Here is a 20752-nt window from a genome sequence, read left to right on the forward strand (position 1 = left end):
ATCTCTCCTGTCAGATTGCTTTTGGTAAAATATAATCGTTTAAGCTTCTTCAAATTGCTTAGCTGATCGATTGGAGTTTTCCCTTCTAGCTTGTTACTGGTTAGGTCAATAGCTATCATCTCTACGTAGTGGCTCAAATTTTCTGGGATTTTTCCACTGAGTGCATTACTCGATAAGTTCAAGACTCTTAACCTGAGGAGGCGAACGAATTCTTGGGGAATCCCACCATGGAATTGATTCTCCCCAAGTTGGATGAACCTCATGAAGCTTAGATTTCTGACCTGAGGAGATATAGTTCCAGACAACTGCTTACTCCTCAAAGTCAAGGCAATGACCCTTTGGTGTCGAGTGCCACAAGTGACTCCTTCCCACTGGCAATGGTGCTATGAGTGGTTCCAGGAATCACCAAGAACCGTTTTTATTCATTTCTCAAATGTTTGATGTTTGGGTTTAAGCAAAAACAAAAGGAGGACAAAGAACAGATGCATAGGAAAGGACGAAGAGATACAAGTGCTATTTTTAACTTCCTAAATTGACCCTGAATTTTGTCTTGGAAATCGTGTGAACAGACAGATTGACAAACTTAACGGCTAAATCTAACAGAATGGCCACGAGTTTTAACTTTATACATTTTAGTGGTCAAAATCATACTTTTAATAGTTGAGTGACCAAAACTTGACGATTGCAAAAGTTTAATGGCCTGCCGGATAATTTACTCTAATATATATAATTGTAAATTATAGATATTATTATATATTGTATATATAATTATATTCATATATAGGTTGGGTCTTAATTGGGTCTGAACTCGGTATGATCCAATTTTCGCTCACATTTAATTGAGACTGGTCTAAATTCTGCTCGATCTAATTAAAATTTAGGTTCAATAAATTTGTTTTGGATCAAACAAATTGAATTTAGACTGATCCAACTGCATTAATAACTTTAATTGAATGTATTCAAAGCAAGGCGGGGTTGACCTCCTCACTCAAATTCCATTTTTTTTTTCTTAATGTCTTTCGTAACTCCATCAAACTTCCCCCCACCAAAAAAAAAAAAAAAAAAAAAACCTAAGACCTGCAGAGAGAGGTCTCTAAGCGTGAGGGACACAAAAACTCATTTAAAAGAATGTAAGGGGGTACTGTGCAATCCCCCCCTCGCCCCCCCAACCCCAAACAAAAAAAAAATCCTGACCGGAAAACCCTATAACCCAAGTCCCGCCACAATGGGAAGAAGCGAACGAAATTGAGAAAGAACTTGGCAGATAGTTGACCAAAATCGGGATGGAGGGGTTCCAGAAATCTGTTCGTACCGCCATGTCTCAATCAAAAGACAGCTCAGACGACCTCGCCACCGCTCTTTCTTCCACCTTCGAGAAAGCTAAAGCCTCCTTCAACAACTTCTCTGCTGCTGCCACGACTGCCACTCCGTCCAATTCCATCCCAGCTGATCCCCCTCAGCTCTTGCTCACCAGACAGTCCGGGTACGCCAATTACCCTCGAACCCTTCTTTCTTTTTTCCATTTTCCATTCGTTTTCTGATTTTTTTAATTATAATGTCATGTATTGTTTTCGCCACCAGTCTCTTACCTCGCTAGAAGCAAATTTATATCCAAATCCAAACGATTAAGAGATATAACGATTATAACATATTTTCACCGAGCGATAACCCATTTATTAGTAAGATACACAATAGCAATCTAAAGCATAAAAGCCAACGCATTTGCGTTTCAAATAATTTTTGTACGACAAACAATACTCTAGACCGTTTTTGAGAAGTACATTTGGATTTGGGTCGTTTTTCTGCGAAATGATTTTTTCTGATAAGTTATTCAATTACCTTTTTATGCGTCACAGGCATGTTTATCTAAAAATTGCTGCATTAATAGTTTCTTAGAAACTCTGTACAAGATATTGTGCATGCAACTTACCCTTTCGGATGCCTATATGATATAGGGGATTTTCCATAAGTGATGTATGCTATACTGTTATGTTGGGTCTAATTTAGAATGCTTCGGGGGCTATTTGCAGATTTTTGCATTTCTACATAATAGATGAAGACGGTCTCCTGGGATTCAATTGTCCACTTCTTTACTTGCATTGGTCGACCATTACCTCCAACTACTGATTAGTATTTCGTGTCATGCACTCCATTCCTCTGTCTAGTGCAAGATAAGTGGGCATGGTTGTGGGTGTGGGTTTTGTGGGGAAAATGCCATGGATTTAGTAGTGCTCTTAGGGGTTTTTGACTTTGATGCTGTTATTAGCCAGTGTTCAGGTCAAAGAAACTCATCCACCTTGAATACATGTGATGATGTGTTTGTCTAATGAAATCAAGTGCTAATTAAAAGTCTTTCCCACAGAAATCTCTAATTAAAGATAAGATGTGCATCTTATATGACTATGTGACTGTCAAACCTTTATAATTTTGTTGATTTTTTTTCATTCATGATTATTTTTTGACGGAGCTCTTTGGACCTGCTTATCTCTTGATGCAGAAAGGTAGTGTCACTGTTGACTTGCTCAAAGCTTTGTGCCGTTTTCTTTGTTGCTGGAGTATTTGTTGGCTACACCCTCAAGCGGCGTGTCCGGCGCTGGGCATCCAAACTTCTTAGGGGGTTGAAAGATGAATGAATCCATAGTGCATAATGACAAGAATTTTGAGCTTACCATTGCTACATATGGCACAAGATTGTAGTTACTAACAAAGGGCAATTGAGGTACAAGAAGTTTTGCATATTCCACAAAGAATGAAGCTGTTGGGGCTATTGGATTTTCTCCCTTGATAGAAGTTGCATGTTTACTTTTACATACCTTTGCCCATGCTCTGTTACTAATATGAGTTGGCCGTACAAAATTCCAAGTGACTCAAGAGTCTGTTTTTCTGTACTTCTATATATTAAAAAATTTTCACGTAATGGTTAATTTATTCTGCAGACCTCAGCGTGCTCAACTTTGTAATATTTCGTCTTCCAATGCTTTATCAACTCTTTTGTTTAAATAGTAGCTTTGTACCTTTGTTATTTTATCACATAAGGTGTAGTGCTTTATAAACATGTGAAGAGGATTTTGCCAGATATCATCTTTAAATTGATCCTGCAGCCTTCTTGTTTAAGCAAGGGTTTTTGGAGTACATGAAAAGAGAAATTAAGGAGGAGAAGGGAATGAAAACCTGCTCCACATTAGTTTTAAGCACTTGCTGTGGAGGCAACTCAGGATCCCATCTTAGGTGAGTTCCTGTCAATTTCTTATTTTGTAAGTTGATGATGTTTGTCTGACCAGGTGAAAGTGCTTCTCTATCAAAATCTATTTCCTCTTCTTGTATTTGTAAATGAAAGAGGAGATTATCTCTGAAATATGGCTTGTCAGATAGCAATTGATATCAAGAGATATGCCATCCATTATTCAAGTACACAGAAGCATCAAAATTTTCTTCTTCCTTCTGGAAACTCTAAGAAAATTTGACTACTCTAACTGTATGCTGTGTATTTACATTTTTCCATGTAATTTGTATAATACTCCGTCTTGTTTAATTTGTATAATTACAGAAAGGGTAAAACTTCTTCATGTGCTTGACTGAGCTTTCTTTGCTTCAAAAATACTCCTTGTGGAACTCAAACCGTGTCGATGTCTTGTAAGTTAACTCATGTGAAAGATTTTTCAGCTCCTTGGCCAGGACAGGCATCCCACAGTAGAACACTCCTGCAAAGTGATACGGCCTTTTTCTTCAGCAAATATGATATGCTTACTTCATAATATTAGTTGCAAAAAACCCCTCATGGTATGTCCATAAATAATCTTTCAATCCCATCTTGCTCTTAAATGAGGAAGTATTTCTGGCATCCTAATGTCCTGCTGTTGTTTGAGTTATTATTGCAAGTATACTTTTAGGTTTACCACCTAGTATAGGTTATTGTATGCAGCTGGTGGTTGAATTATATAGGACTGACTTCAAGAAACACATGGTGTGTTCCTAGATCTCTATAAATTTGTTTAAAAACAATAATAGATATTCCAACTTTCGTAAACTTTTCTTTAGGATTAAATGTTATCTCTTTCAGTCATTGCTCTAAGTTCCTGGTTTTTGGAAATATTTTGAGGATATTATCTGGTTATTGTTGCAATGACCTACTGAAGTGTAGCTTAGCCATTTGATGGTATTGAAAGGGAACGACTGTTTTTGTCAACCTATGATCCTGATCAGCATGCAGCTTGTAAATGATGACAGAATGCATATAAGTTGTTAGTTCTGGATTTCTTAGTTTCTTTACCTACTGTAGAATATGGATGCTTCATGGCTATTCTTTTGAACACTTCTCTCCAATTTGGTCGTGCAAAATGTGTCCTTACCTGCAAAAATTTTGGAACAAATTTCTTCAGTTTTGGAACTAAATTGTGTTAAACACTGATGTGCCTTCTACTGTAACTAGATGCTATTGCTTGAAAAGACCTTGGTTACATTAGGTTGCTTATGTAATACTAGTATAGTATCTGTGTCGTACTTTGGTGCCAGAGAGGATGTCCACCCCATGTTTGGCATGGTTAAGTGCTTGGATCATGGTGATGAGAGTTGACCTCGCGTCACCCTCTTCATAAACACTGGTAAGATAATTATGCATCTCAATCTGTCCCTGTTTCAGCATAAGAGTCAGCGAGTCTATCAGGATTTTAATTATAATATGTGAAATTATAACTGCATGCACAGATTTCCTTTTAGAATTAGATCTGCTTTACTTTATGATCCATCTCTGCAACTTCATGCATTACTCCTTTAAACCACTCGAAGGATCCAGGCTCCCTTGTAACCCAATAGAAGTGTGCACTTTTAGCTCTCTGTGGTTTCTTCTTTGCGCTTGATGTTGTGCTGGAAGAGCCAATACTAGTCATACTCTCATCTAAAGTGCTGGTTTCTGTTGTTGAATCCTATCCAGAGTGAGAGAATAGATACCATAAGTTTTAGGAATTCATCATCATTGGTTAGAGAGAGAGAGAGAGAGAGAGAGCTCTGCAGGTTCATCTGTACCCCATGATCTTCCGTTTTTGTGTTGTTGAGTAGATCCCTGAGAATACTTATAAAAGGTGTGGCTCCAATTCCTAATCCAACCAAAAGTAACACATCATAGTTCTGGTAATCCTGTGCTGGAGCGCCATATGGTCCGTCAACAAGCAGTCGTGGTAAACTGTATCAACAATTCATGTTATATCAACCTTCCCATAGTTAATTATAATGAAAATGGACTTTGATTCTGTTATTCGCTTCAGGTAAGTTACCCATTTTTGTCTATATTCCCTAGTTCTCCAAACTTGGCTCGACCAATGGCTGTTGATGAAGCATTAACGTCTGTAAACACTCGCTTTAGTTCTAGCGTCCAGTCTCCAACCGTACGAATATGAAGGCTGAGGTTGTCATCCCCAGGAGCTGAAGTTATTGAAAATGGATGCCTGGACAAATGTCAATGTACATGCTTAATGCTTTGAGTGGTCGTACACATTCCTCTAAGAAAGAATGCACAAACTTACCATTCAAATGGGGAGATTGTTGGGCACTTCAAGAATATATACTGCCCGCTTTTGTATTTGAATCCATTGGGTTTTGAAATGATCAAGCTGAAAACATCTCCGGGGAGCACAGAAACCTGTAAATGCCAAGAGTCACCTTAACAGCAGCAGCTTGGATGAGAAGGAAATTCTCAGGTAGATTTGTAGCCACCCAAGTGACCAAATCATCATCAGCAATGTGGTGCATGCTGATGTAATACAAGGTAGGATTTGGGGACTTGGGTAGGCGTGTGTGGGTCCACCCAAGAATTTGACAGAAAGGAAAACTACTACTGTTGTCCGAGAGAGTTACCTTCAGGATTTTAACTGCATAATGTCCTGACCGACACGTTCTCAGGCTTCTTTCTGCTACATAGAGCAAGAGGGGAACAGAAATGTACATCCATGTCTGCGACATTTTAGAATTCATTATGCAATTAAAATTTTGAATTGACACGATGAGTTTTTCAAAGTCCATTCGCGTGTTGAATGTTCTCACCGATTTCTGGTACCATTTGTGGACGAGGAACAGGAAGGATCCGTGTATCAGAAACAATATGTAGACCAGAGCTAGAAGATGATGAGAATACCAGAATGCATTGAATCCCGTCAATCTGTTAAATGGAAATGGCAGCTTCACCACATTCTTCCGGAAGAGTCGCGTGGCTAGGGTGAATGCTATTGTCATCAAAATCACCATGCCGATTCCAGACAACCCTACCACTCCGGTCAAAAGGCTTTTGTAGGTGGGTTTTACGTTATTGAAATCTGCAGCTATAACTGCAAACTTTTCGGGGGGTGAGTTAACAAGGCGGGGGAAATCACAAACCATGTGGTTCCCTGCATGGATCACGACTCCAATAGCTATGGCGCCCGCTATTATCTGCAGATTAAAAATAATGTAGTTGAGAACAGATCTTCTTTTTTTTTTTTTCAAAAAAAAAAAAAAATCGTTCTCTGTATCTTTTCAACTGTTACATTAGAATTTACGCAAGCGCATGCATGAACCTATCCATCACAAAAAGACTCTGAACTGGAGCACAAATTTAGCGGAAGAGTATTTATGTCTCACCTGATGGAAATTAAGGTTGTCATCGAAGGGAATGAATAGCCTTGCTCTTGTAGATCTAAGCCAGGTCAAGATATTGCGACACACCGGCAAGAGAATGAGAGCCATGTTGAGCTTCAGAGTCTCTGCAGCCCCTTTGGCAGTTGTCAAGCAATAACCCATTACTTGAAATGCTGCCTTTCGCCTGTACTGCAAGAACTTCCACGTAAACAGTCCGGCCATGGCCATCAGCCACAGCAGCAAGATCCAACCCCTTTGCCAGTTCTCCAGTAAGAGGCATTTCAGCGCGCATCTTAGCCTCCGCACAGCATCTTGGGGCCGAAAGTTGCCTAAATTCTGACTCCATCCTACACTTGCTTGGCTCAGAGGCCTGCTGTAGTTCATGTATGCGTCCCTTTGTAGAAGCAGTGTTTCCAATTGCCACAACTGAGCGACGAAAAAAAAACAAGGGGAATTTTCTCCCTTCTATGTCTTTCCAAACAAGATTTCTTTGTCTAAACCTTTTGGACATGCCTTCGGCCTTTATTTTATGGTTATTCTTGCTTTCTTCTTTTTTTTTTTTTTGGGGTGCAAGTGCAATAAATAGATAAAATACGAGTTAATGCGAACCGAAATGAAATTGTTAAGTGAAAAATTTGAATTTTGAGTTACTGTCAAAGGCAGCCAAGGACTGACAAATGTATATATTTTTTTCTGAGTTTGTAGCTTCATTTTTTGCAAAAAAATTGTATGGCTTTGTAGTGGGTAACGATGGCTATGGACACGAAAGCACACTGTAAAATTAACAAAAGATTAGACAACTCATGTCACTGGTGTTGTTAGAGACGGCCGGCCAATTCAGCTGTCTTTTCATTTATCTTTAAGACTTTGGGGCTGAGGGCCAAGGTTTGTTTATGTATCGTCATTTGGGAAAAAAACAAAAAAGAGAGAAAAAATCTAGCTGAGCTGTTTAGCATCAAGAACGGTGATGGATCTTCTTCTTTCACTACTATTTTAGTACGTGTACATGTCGAAATGGTTTAAACAGGGATCTTGTTTGGACAAGACAATTAGGGGAGGCAATCCCGATAATTGAAAGGGTGAGATACGAGAAACCCGACAAAAGAATTAGAGATGTCAAACAATAGTAGCTGTTTAATTTAATTAATACCTCAATGTATCCGAGATTTTCTGGGTCTAATTCTTCCATTATTAAATCAGCATACTCTTCGGCACGTTCTTTCAATGTGGACAACTTATTCGCAGAAGCACTCAGCATTATTAGCTGTTTTTTCCAATATAACCACCAAAAAAAAAAAAAAAATCAGATAGAGATTAGGCTTATCTTATGCTTATCCCAAGGTCAAACCAAAAATTAAAATATAAAAAAAAAAGTAAAAGAAAAATGAGTTGCCTTGCCTGAGAGATACATATTCCTACCAACTACTACTTCTTGTTTTCTTAACAACAACATATATAGTAGTTGTTTCAAGAAAACCACAACAGAGAAGTAGATAAAACTTTAGCTAAATAGGGGAACCTTGTGTTTAAGTTTTCGATTAATCTTATTTCCTACACTGACAGTGTATGCACTATCAGCGTTGGATGAATAACAACTATATAAAATTTGAATTTGAAATTTAACTTTTACACACATGTCATGAATCAAACGGTGATAGTATATACACTGTCAGTATATATAAGATTTACTCTTAAAATTTTGGTAAAACAGGCAAGGGAGAACACGGTTTTGGATTCATGAAATCTCTCGTTCAAGTCATTAGGAAATAATCTTTATAATAATTATTGAAGTAAGTTAAGATAAAACATGGGTTGACTAAAATTCAACAACTTGCTTTTCTTTTAATCATTGAGAATGTACTTAAACTATATCTTACCTCTCGGACTTCATCCCTTGTGATTCTTCCATCTTCATTGCTATCCACCCTATAATTCAATATATAACAACCAAAAAACAAAAAAGATTAAAGGAAAAATCTGTGACATTTCCATCACTAACTTCGATAACTAAAGAAATGGAGAAGAATAAAACCATCTCCTAATTAAATTTGCTGCTCATGCGGTATGATGTACTACTCTACTCTCACTAATTTGGTGTAATTTATTCTTGCATGAGTTAGAACTCAAATTAGAATCCCCTGCCAATCATTTGTGTAGTAAATAAAACTTAACATAAAAGTCTCCTGCTTATGCTGTTTCGAAAAAAAAAAATTCCAATATCGCGAACGCATAGAATTGAAAACAGAATCAAATTCACAAAACTGGATCATAAGAAGAAAATCCCTTGTAATATGAAGAAGGGTAAAAAAAAAAAAATGAGGAAGAAGAAAGCGCACATGTCAAAGAAAATTTGGAGACGGGCGTCGAAACTCTGATCAGAAATCTGCAACCAAAAATCATGCAGCTCGGCTTTGGTTATCATCCCAATCCTCTGCCGCCTCCGACGCGCCAATGCATCAAAAACCCCCACCGCGAATTCCTTCGAATCCGCCATCCCTATTTTCACATTTAAACATAGATAATTTTTTTTAAAAAAAAGGAAGAAAGAAAGAATGTCTTCATGCAAAAGTAATGGTTAAGATTTTATTTTTTTTTTGTGTCGTTTCCATATTACAGCATAATTAATATAATAGTCGTAGTGATCGTTGTACTTCATGCATAGCTAGTAGTACTCTAGTTACTGTATACGGTCGTTACCTATGCATTCACCAAAATCTTCTCGAGAAAGCAAGCCATCTTTGGCCAGGGAATTGAACCGTTCCTCCACTTTTCTCCACAGCTCAGTCGCGTCGCAATCCCTCGTAGTTTTACTAATGAACCGTAGTCCCTTCAGGGCTCTCTGGGCGCTCGATTTCGTCCTCATTAGCTTGGCCTTCATCTTCATCTCTTCTCGTTTATCCGCCACCAATGTCGTTGAGCACTGATCGCCGACTTCAGACGAAGCCCCGGACGAGGACGCCGACGATTTTAGCCAGAAGAACTTCCTCCTTAAAGCCGACGAACTCCTGGACAAAAATCCATTGGCGTTCTGAGGAGACACGAGCTCGCTATTTCTTTCTCTCTCTCTCTCTCGTCCCCCTCCTCCTCCTTCGCCGCCACCGCCTGCAGGCGCAACACTGTACAAAACAATGGAATTATCGTCGACCTCTAGCGTGACTTCGACCAAGTCCTGCTCGGGATTGTTGGCGTTTCTCCTCAAATCGTTGAGAAACACCGGCAGCATTGCTCCTCCGACAAAGCCGAAGTCTTGAGAGTCATCCGGCAGGTCGAAGGAGCGGCTGTAACTCGAACGCTTGGAGCCGCTTCCCAGTGACGGCGTCCTCAAAATCGAGACCATTTCCAAAATGCTATCCTGCTAGTGAAGGAGTATTACTTGATCAGTTTATAATTTGTCGTGGATATCTATGAAAAAACATTACATTTGGGGAAAGAATTAAACACTACTATTTGGTGATGATTTTGGAAAAAGAAGAATGCGAGGAGGGAGGAGAAGTACAAGGAGGTGGAGCTTGGATCACACGCTTGGTGGTGAAGGTATAATTTCGGGTTGCAATTATTTTTTTGTTAAATGAAAGCATGTAAACAAAACAAACACCTCTCAACTGATCCGGAGGCACACGATTTCAACGCTTTAATTTAGTTCTTGTGCCTTAGTCGTGCCTTTGGGAGTAGTTGGGGTTCGTTCAAAAATTCCAATCCAACAATATACAATATATATACCTATATGTGTACACCTCTTCGTTCATTCTTGTAACAGTGTGACTTTTTCTTCTTTTTTTTTTTCTTTTTGTTTTTTTTTTTTTTACCGAATAGTTTGGTTGATTTCAACTTCGATTACAATTAACACAGTTCTTTCTTACATTAATTACAGGATTCGAATCTTGAACGAGAAAGTGCCGATTAATCTTTCTTTTATTTATATTGGCTGCTAGCTAGTATGTGACTGTGTGTGTGGTCTTACCATAAAACCATCCTATGGGGTGAAGGTGAACCTTAATTTGTAGTACCGCTACCAGAAGGAGGTAGCAGTACCGTGCAGTACATTTGTTGGAAGGTTTGGTGGGCTGGCTTAAGTTTCCTGCTTTAATTACCAAACTCTTTACTGTTCTATCCAGCACTATACTTGTTTGTTTCTACTCTTTAGCGTGGAAATTGAACACAAGAATTTTTATACGTGTTTACAGGAGGGAAGAGGAAAGAATTTTTAAGTATTTGGTTTGGCTGAATCCACGGCAAGGATTGCGCCAAGTAGAGGTGGATGTAAATGTTAACAGGTTTAAAATAGGTGCAGGGTTTCTTTATGTTGTACTGGTACGACTACTGGAATTAAACTAAGTAATGGATGTCCAATTTATTTTTAAGCGTCATGATTAGTGCCAGGAGCAGTTTGATGAATGCTACAGCCTAACTGTATACAGGAGCGTTATAAGAGTATAACTGGGTCAATACATCAAATTATACACAGGATCCAGTCTAATCTTAGGTAATTAGATTACCCAGAATAAATAATCATAATTAGTAGCACGACAACTTGGATTGAACTTTGATGAATTCGATCGATTCGAGATCTGCTTACTCAGCTATAGGAGTGCGAGTTGAGTCATTTTTTTCAACTGAAGGCAAATCGTATGAATTGTGTGCAGGATTTCTTGCGAAAACGTGCCTACAATCGTATATATTGTATGTAGGCAGGATTTCTCAAGTGTCATGAAGGACTCTTTTGGCCACGGATCGATCTAAAGGGTAGTTTTCTTAGGCCACGGCTTGATCGAGGGAAAAACAAAATTGATACTATAAAAAAAAAAAGGAAAGGGCAATAGTTGTGAAATCTCAAATACAACGTAAACAAAATTGAGAGTATTCACTTTAAAATTATCAATGATTTACAGACATGTATAACTCTCAAAGTTATATATAGCATCTGTAATTTTACGAATATGTAGCTTTTTTTTTATGCAAGTTCTGATGTGGGTCAAAGTAATTTTTGCATGATTTTGACTTTTTCCGTTGCTGTTATTAAAATTTAGTCACCTATAACCCAACTTCATTTTCCACGATGTAATTATTTTTTCTTCTTTCTTTCGAAGAGGGATGATATTTGGTCAACGTTTAAGACAGCATTGAGGTGATTTGTAGACGGGTCTCCTAACTCCTAAGAGATAAAAACACGCGGCTTTAGACTTCTACTAGGAGATTGAGTATTCTGATGTATTAATAATGGAAAATGTTAATTGCACCTCGCTTTTTTTTTTTTTTTTTGTTAATCACGCTCTCATTATTTATTTTATTATATAGTCTAATAAATGAAAACTATATGATAAGAATGAAAATGGGTGCGATTAAAGGCAAAGGGAGTGCCATTAATCTTTTTTATTAATAAAATGATACTACTATGTGACAGTGCATGACTTAAAAGCCTTGAATTTTGCTATCTTCTTTTCCTTTTTCTTTGCTTATTTAAAATTTTTGTTTAATTTCGTGGAGCAATTGAAAGTTATGCTTTTGTAGCTATTTTAGGTTTTAGCATTAACCTATAGATAAAGAGATTTACGTTTATCCACGAAATATACAAAATTCCATGTAAAATCAAATAATACCTGTTGGTGTCCATAAATATTTGTGTGGTTGAATTATAAAGCCTTATTGACACGGATCCATACGAAAATATACACACGCTCCAATCAAACAGCTGTTTCTGCTCGACTAATGCTGATTTGATCCTTACTTTTGACTAGAAAGAACAACTTAATCAAACTTCTATTGTAACGTAGATGTTTGTGGTTTCAAAATTACAGGGCTGTGATGCGATTATTATTGATTTAACAATTAGGGGTGCCACGGACAATGACCCCTTAACCGTCAAATGTTTGTAATTTTCATAAGAATATTCCAAACCATTATTTAGTCCCTAAAAGTTACGACCACTTTTACGTGTTTATCTAATTAATAAAATATCTCTCACCTGCAAATCCCTTCTCCGTCCGTATATATTTTCCCTCACATCTGTTTTTTACTTAACACAATCAGGATCGATAGTGATAATTAAGTATCAACTTCGGAAAATAATTAGCTTCATAGTTCAAAACTAGAGTGCATTAATTTTTGGACGATACACTATCAGTGTATAATTATTTTTTACACTAGCATGTTCGTATCATGTCACATACACGAATTCCAATTACACGCATGTGCCATACATTCATAATTGCTGGCGTAAAAAAATTACTACACTATCAACCAGCTCATAAAAAGTTACCGGTTTAAACTCATCGTTGTCATTTTCTTGCTCTTTCCAACTGTGGACAAACTTACTATAAAGGAGAAAGAGAGAAAGATGAAAGGTGGTGTCATTAATTAATGTAACTATTATATTTGTGGCTGAAGTTAATGCATCCTCCATCATAAGTTGAAAATTTTGCTATTAAGTATTAGCTAATCATTCAACAAATCATAGAGACCTTCTCCAACTCTCTTTGACCAACGAACAAATAAACCTTTTCAGCTCCAAGAACATTTTGTTTTGTTAGTGTTTCAGGCTATAGACTCCACAAACAAAAATAACTTCAAATTCAACAACCTAATCCAAGCAGGCCTAAAGCTCCTCCCTATAGGAATGCTGCCCATATCGGTTAAATTTACATGCACATTTCAAGAAGGAAATTCATATTCAACTGAGGAGCACCCTAGCTACTTAGGTAAGCACAGAAACTTAAATAGACACGCAATAGCTCTATTCAACAAAGTTTCAATCTGAAACGTTCAAGTACTCAACAACCTCAGAATAGAATATGCAAGCTGAATTAATTCATTAATCAGACCAAAGTAATAAACAATCTAAGCACATCTTAACAATCGTATTCGTGTCCCCCACCACCCTTCTTTGCCTGCAGTACCAAGTCGTCTAGAACGCCTGTTTTTTTGGCATATTTGGGTTATGGGGCCAGGCTACGATTGGGGTGGGGTTGAAGAGGTCGGTTCTGGAGAATAGTTGGTAGAATATCAAATTGAATGTACAATTCTCTCGAGTTCCTTCAGAGAAATTTGAGTACCAACTCATCATCTAGTTTGCAAGGAATGTCCAGAACTAGAGTAGCAACCACAATTTAATAAAGTCAATTTTCGATTGATATTCTTCAATTGCTATCCGAAGACACATAACTTAAAATGGTCAACTTTATAATCAGTATCACATTAGAAGATTAAATTTGATTCCCTTCTCGCTCCAATTAAAATCATGCTGTGTAGCTGTATCCTCACATTCTTTTTCTTTCTTCTTCTTTCAGTTTGGCATGCCACATATCACGTCCAGACAGACGAATACTAGTCGTGAAAAAGCATTTCCACCTAACTTTTTTAAAAAAAAAAAATCAATAAGCCAAACATTAAGATCACCTAGTTGGCTTGTGATCCTTGATAATTAAGTTGATGAATGTAGAAGTATAAGTCTTTGGATTAAAGAAACCGAACAATTGTCCCTGGATTTTTCTGAAGGGGTTAGTTACATCTTGGAGATTTTGGAGAAGCTTTAGAGCTCGATCTCAAACAAGTAGAAGAAAGTGGCATGCTGCAAAAAAAAAAAAAAAGCCCGGAAACCTCTTTCTAACCTTGAACTCGATCTTGAAATGTAATTTTGCGGCCATCAAATTGAAGAAAATTTTTTGTCACTTCTAATCATGAAATAAGAGCATAAGAAAGAAAAACAAAAGAGAGAACCATGAAATAACAAAATGAGCAAGCGCCTATCCTCCCCTGACAATGTCGAACATCTTTTTGGTTCTTTTTTTTTCTTTTAATTTTGAAAGCGACACATGTTTTGATAACAGTTGAAGGAAGATGAAAAGTATCGGGCATGCATGGTAACTTTGGGAAAGTTCGGTTCCGATTGCACATTCTATGAGTACACGCAATGAATGAAGAAGTACAACTACAACATGGATCCAATTGCTTTGTCGTTCTTGTACTTTGTACTAATTCTGTCCGTGGTGGACTTTTGTTGGATCTTTCAAAAAAAAAAAAAAGAACTTTTGTTGGAAGCTTCTAAGTTTCAACTTACAAGTGAATTATTAAGGTTGAACGCTTAGAATATATTAGAAAGTTAGAACAGGAGCAAATTTGTAAAACATTTCAGGGTCTCATGATGCTTAGATTATTTGATAACGTCTAGAAAATGGATAATTGTTGTTGTTTGAGGGAAACTGATTAATTATAGTACCAGAAGATGGTTTTCTGAAAACCGATTGCTTTTGCTTCAAGGCTTGAGTTATTGTGCATGCGGCTAAGTAATTAAGCATCAAGCTACGGGAAACCCAAGGTACTGCCCACTTCAACAAGAAAACAAATCTCCCTATCAACCCAGAGAATGTCAAAGGAAGGTAGGCTGCTTAAAATATATGTGTATATAATACTTCATATTCTTTTTCTTTTTTGATCAGCTAAAGTTGACAATAAACTGAGTACGTACCCCAAAAAAAAACAAACAAACTTTGAAAAGCAGAGTGATATATATGACTAGTATAAAGATGAAAATGAGCGACTACATATAGGCTTTGATAATACCAAAAAAAAAACAAAAAATCTTTTTTTTTTTTGGATAGAAGGCCTAAAGGTTCATTGGCATATTGGATTGGCTTGCATTTAATTTTAAATGGGTGTGTGATGTGTCATAGGTAGTTGCGCGGATCAAGACATATGACTAACCCTCAACCAAACGTTAATTCAAGTGGTAAAAGCTTGGTTTAGGGCAGTAGTTAAAGGGTGAGTTAAACTACATCTACGTACAATGACATGCATGCGAGCCATCTGTAATTCCACCCTGTGTGAGGGAAACGTTTGAATGGGGGGGAAATTTACGATTGACCAATTTAATTTTTCAGGCCGGATTTTAAGATAAATTATGTGTTGGCGATAGCTTGAGCCTCGAACACTTGTGTTTCTTATGGATTCATTGTGCAATCACTCTAATGCAGAATATACAGCAAATAGGGAAACCCCAATACATATTCTCCATTGGAGCTAGCTTGAAGTAAGAAGACAATTAAGTGGTGTACAATGAAAGAGGATTTCTTGCAAATATGTATGTACGGCTTTTATATATATATATATAAAAAGATGGTAAAGAACACTGTGTACTTAGGTCCTATTTGATAACTCAATTCAGTATTTAAATTTAATAGATTCAGATTTTAACATGTTCAGATGTCATTGATAACCAAAAATAGATAATTAAGTGGTACTGAATATTCTATGCAAAACTTGTCTTAAAAAAATAAGTGATGGGTTATTAACTTATCATTTAATATGATATACACTCAAATATATCAAATTTACTACTTAACAATTTAGTAATTTAATGAATTTAGACTTGAGATTTTATATTTCAGATTTTAGTTTTATCAAACGCCCCCTTAATTTCTTATGCCAAAAATACGAACTCATTTCTTTTCAAATTTCCACAGTTTAATAATTAAATGTTCTAGCAAATTTATCTTGACATTTATAAAATTGAAATTTCGATTAAGCCTTGAATACTTGTGTTTCTTAATTGTGGATTTATTGTGCAATCACTCTATTACAGACGACCAAGGATAGCAAATCCATTCTCCGTTGGGGCTAGCTAGTTGGGAGTAAGAAGACATTTGACATGTGGTAAAGAGTAACAAAGAATACACTACTTAATTTTCTACGCAGATTCGCCACTCTTGGATTACGAACTGATTTCTTTTAAACTTTCCACTATTTCCATAGTTTAATGAATGTTCTTTATTACGTTAACATGTCGTTAATTAATTAATACCCTGTTACCCTGTAGCTAGGTACCAAAATCGACACGTATTCGAGCGGAAATTTTCTTATATATTTTGACCCTTGTTCGGTGCGAAACTAGATGACATTTGTACAATACAATTAGTAGAATTGCATTCTCATCTTTTCATATTTTTCTTTTTAAAAAAAAAAAAAAACCTTCAAGGTTATAGGTTCATCAAGATTATTTTAATATCTATGTTGTCATATTATATAGTATTGAGTTCGACAGAAATAAGCAATGTTCTCTGAATCAGGATGTATTGGTTTAAAAATTGAATCCTGAACCCACTGCCGTGCTAGCGCTAAGATATTCTTTAGACGGGAAACCATTAAGATAGAGCACAATCTGTTCAAGAAAGCAAGAAACCAGTTATATCCTCGCCTTCTTGGAAATGCCATGAAAGCTTGTTTCTTCACTCCTATATTAACATCTCGCAACATCAAATTTTGAAAGGGGAACCAATTTCGACATGTATTGAATGTGAGAAATCAATTCGGAGATAAAGTGAAATGAAAGGCCTCGATTAAGTTATCAACAAACTTTGTTGTTCCCTTGCCGTCAAATAATTAATATAGACATTATTAGCATGTAGTGTATACGTTGCGTGCAGGGATTTGAAAATTAATAATGTCCCTCTCAATAACTCGATTCATAAGAGCTTTTGGAGACTAATTATGCATATTTTACATAACAAAACCGTGGAGTCATTTGAATGTAACCACCAATCTTGACTTCCCTGGTGAGGCTGCGTTTCTTCCATGGTGAGGCTGAAACCCTATAGTAATTGTTACGTGAGCAACCAATCATGACTTCATGAGGCTGCCTCTCTTCATGCTGAAACCCTATCGTAGTTGTTACGTGAGCAACCAATCATGACTTCATGCGGTTCGAGGCTTCACAAAATGAAAATGAGTTCTGTTCAAGTAAAATCTAACTCGTGTAATTCTTACTATTATATTTGGTGTAAAATTTTAGTGTAACCGTGACAAATTCAAGTTTTGTACGAGTTTATGATAAAACTTGTAAAACTCACATCAACGGATTCTGAAACCATGCATACGGTATTTGTTAGGTGGGCAGAGATATTAATTACAGTTGTGGAATTAGTGACATAAATACTACTATTCACTTACCAGCCTTAGCAGTGGAAAGTGGAAAAACCTTAGGATAAGGTGGTTGAATTGTGATCTCGAATTTGCAATTACATTCCTTGGTGTTATTGCTAAGATTACCAACTTATTATGACTTTGGGGCTGGCTCTGAAAGCCACAGCTGAGCATTATTTGTCATTTTACGGTGAAAGAAACGTTAAAAAGGTGGCAAATGTTCTTAAAAATGTCAAATTGAAAAGGCTTAAACTCAACTAATCCGCTTTCAATTGTAAGCCCCGCGCGCGCACGTGTTTTACCAATGCAAGAATGTGCCTTTCTTTTGCTATCTGAACAGCTTGGAGTTTAGACTCGTTCTTTTTGTCTTTTTTTTTAAGCAAAACCGCAAGTCTTTTGTTAAGATGAACAAGCAAGGAAAAAAAAAAAGATGAACCGTAAGTCTTGATTTTACCAGAGAGTGACTCTCATATACAGTTTAGACTCGTTGTTAATTTCAAGAAGCTGTTGCTATTGATGTACCCGGTTAAGAGCTGTGCAGATAAGTACGGCTTTCAATATAAGACTCGGTCAATTCATCTTCCATATATTCTCTCATTGGAACGATGGTATTTCCACAATGGCACTTCACCAACCTTTCTAACGTGTGCTTGTGGTTTCAGAGCTATTCTTCTTCTGTTATTTTGTGTGAGTTGAAAAGGATTTTCCAGTTGTCAAATCTGAGAACAAATTTTTCAAAAATTTGATATGGAGTATGGACTTGAGTAAGTACTATATGGACGACAATAAGCCAGGTGCCTGCAAGGAGAGAAATGGGGTAGGGAAAATATGGGGCTGGAGGCCGAGAGGGGGAGGGAGTTTTCTCCCTTGACTTTAAACAGGGCAAGTGGTGGAAGAGGACACCCTCGCCTCATTTCTAGCCTATAAATAAATAAATATATATATAACATATACAAAAACACGCACATATATTATAAAATATATGCATATATGTTATAATTTGAAACTAATAATATCATAAATTGTGTGATGAAATGATGATTTTATTATTTTTTTTGTTTACTTGAATTTTTCACACATTGCAATTTGTTTACCAAAAAAATAAATGACGACTGCAAGTTTAAATTGGCTATCTAATACGAAGAAATAGATTCAAAAGATCAAATAAATTTTAAACTTGATTTCACGTTTAATATTTAGCTAAGAATTCAAAAAAAAATTATAAAGCTGTGTATTGATTTTTTTTAAAAAATATTTAGCTAAGAATTCAAAAAAAAAATTATAAAGCTGTGTATTGATTTTTTTAAAAAAAAAAATCAGGTCAAAATAAAATAATAAAAATTATAGTTAGCCAGTGGCCGGGGGATGGGACAAGGCACGGACTTGGGTAAGCAGCAGTGGGGATGTTCAAAACACTGCCCCAAAACAACTTCCCACAGATGACGAAATCTAACATGGGCTCGGGCAAAAAGATTGACAGCCTAGGGAATCATATAGGCCAGATATTGGGCCTTTCTTTGTCAAACCTGCCTCTCATTTTGGACTTGGGTTGAGGGTTCACGTAATACCCATAAAATTCATGCAAGAAAGTAGGAGCCTTTTGCCGCTCAGGATGGTGGTTCAACATGATTAGGTTGGGCGCTGTTGATGTATACTTTATAAACTTTTTGTATACATAATGAAACGATACACACAAACCAATTTTATAGGTAAAACGAGTTGTATGAAATACAAAAACCTTAAAATTGTACCAAAAATCTCAATCCTACCGATCCACTATATGCAAATAGTCATGCAAAATGTAAACCAAATTACTTTTTAATTATGGGATATACACGTTGAAATAATATACACAAACAAATTATACACGCAAAAAGAGTCGTACGCGATACAGAAACCTTAAAATCGCACAAAAAAAAAAAAATCTCAACCCTAGTGGTCTACTATATGCAGATTGTCATGCAAAATATAAACCAAATCACTTCTAATTATGACCAAGAGACCGTTTGACATTCAAATTTACACTAGCACAATCAGAAGCAAGCGTTCAAAAAGACAGCAAAAGGAAAGTTAATCACTCGCGCTAAAGTGCTCAAGTTTTGAAGCCGAAGGCATCCTTCAAAATTACATGCACACGTGGAATGGAACGTCAAGTAAAAACAAAGTTAAAGCTAATCAGTCGTGAGAGATGCGAGTTTTGCTGCGGTTCTGCTGATCCCATCAAATCAAGATTTCTAATTTCCTCAAACTAATTGAATCTTTTTGGAGCCCATTTTGGAGTTAGTAACGAGGACACTAAAAGTCAATGGCCGTTTATAATCCTATGGTATGGTCCAATATCGCAAAAGTAGGTGAAGCCAGAAGAGCTGGAGAAACTCACTGCGACAAAAAATGAAACGTACTTTAAACAAATCTGAAGGTTGGGTACGTTCAAGTTCTTTTGGGGATTTTGTTTCGTAAAAATTACTCTCTATTTTTTGGTACAACTAATTTATTTATTTATTTGTTTTGGAAGGGCGGGGCGGGGGGGTTAATGTTCTGAAATATTTTCTCTTCTTCGGAGAAGAAGCTTAAAAGAGAAAAAGGCTGTCCATTTTTGCTACCCTTCTCCTCCTCAATCCTCCCCACCTGGAGCTCCTCTTCTTTCATGCATGAATAACTCATTATCATCATAATGGTTTTTCATCTTTACATGATCGCTAGTTGACGGCCCCTCTGCCTCCTTCCTTCCTTCCTTCATCCCCACCTTAGCCTTTTCAGGTACACTATTGCCCTCTCTCTTTTTTCTGTGCCATTTATTTGCATTTGCTAGCATGATCATACTGACTAATTGTCCTTGATAGAATCTTTCACCAATTTACCTAGGAAAATTATGCATGATGTATTTCAATGCGATGAATATCTCCTTATAGCTTAATTTTAGGTAACGAAAATTTTTCTTATCATTTCTTGATGCTTTAATTCCATTTTCTACGGCTTTTTCACATATCTTCCTTTTCTTACTTGATGTTTCCTTCCCTCTTTATATGCCGACCTTAATTTCTTTCTTGTCCTTGTGTTTGTGTGTGTGTTTATGTGGTTTTGTGGCTGAGGATGAATGTCTCACCTGCCCTTAAGGACCTAGAGATTTTAACATCTCAATTCTGTCCGTTTGACGATCATGATCATATAGTCCGATAGCTGCACCATTATTATAAAAAAAAAAAAAATCTAAATTCATATTTTGGTGAACTAT

The 20752-nt window shown here is 36.7% G+C and overlaps 2 protein-coding genes across 2 annotated transcripts; one reads left to right on the forward strand and one right to left on the reverse strand.

Annotated features, from left to right (window-relative positions):
• Nucleotides 1-1170: 1170 nt before the first annotated feature.
• LOC113775466 lies at nt 1171-2962 on the forward strand. The gene is made up of 2 exons (XM_027320362.1): nt 1171-1483; nt 2498-2962. Exons 1-2 carry the CDS (start codon nt 1284-1286, stop codon nt 2631-2633), a joined length of 336 nt encoding a protein of 111 aa, XP_027176163.1. The 5' UTR covers nt 1171-1283; the 3' UTR covers nt 2634-2962.
• Nucleotides 2963-3159: 197 nt separating this feature from the next.
• Nucleotides 3160-10650, reverse strand: LOC113773560 (respiratory burst oxidase homolog protein E). The gene is made up of 15 exons (XM_027318196.1): nt 10639-10650; nt 9304-9958; nt 8943-9102; nt 8484-8532; nt 7757-7870; nt 6610-7032; nt 6037-6420; nt 5851-5946; nt 5520-5635; nt 5271-5441; nt 5023-5179; nt 4734-4922; nt 4502-4630; nt 4271-4349; nt 3160-3701 (listed from the first exon to the last, which is right to left on the reverse strand). Exons 1-15 carry the CDS (start codon nt 10648-10650, stop codon nt 3592-3594), a joined length of 2844 nt encoding a protein of 947 aa, XP_027173997.1. The 3' UTR covers nt 3160-3591.
• Between the last annotated feature and the right edge of the window lie 10102 nt (nt 10651-20752).

This window comes from Coffea eugenioides, chromosome 6, assembly GCF_003713205.1.
Source record: "Coffea eugenioides isolate CCC68of chromosome 6, Ceug_1.0, whole genome shotgun sequence".
NCBI classification, from domain to species: Eukaryota; Viridiplantae; Streptophyta; class Magnoliopsida; order Gentianales; family Rubiaceae; genus Coffea; species Coffea eugenioides.

Coding starts and splice junctions, on each gene's coding strand:
- LOC113773560 (XM_027318196.1), bottom strand. Junction 9,103..9,303: donor AGATTTTGGTGAATGCATAG/GTAACGACCGTA, acceptor ATGTGAAAATAG/GGATGGCGGATTCGAAGGAA. Junction 4,631..4,733: donor TTGCAGAGATGGATCATAAA/GTAAAGCAGATC, acceptor ATGCTGAAACAG/GGACAGATTGAGATGCATAA.
- LOC113775466 (XM_027320362.1), top strand. CDS start 1,284: ATGGAGGGGTTCCAGAAATCTGTTCGTACCGCCATGTCTCAATCAAAA. Junction 1,484..2,497: donor TTGCTCACCAGACAGTCCGG/GTACGCCAATTA, acceptor CTCTTGATGCAG/AAAGGTAGTGTCACTGTTGA.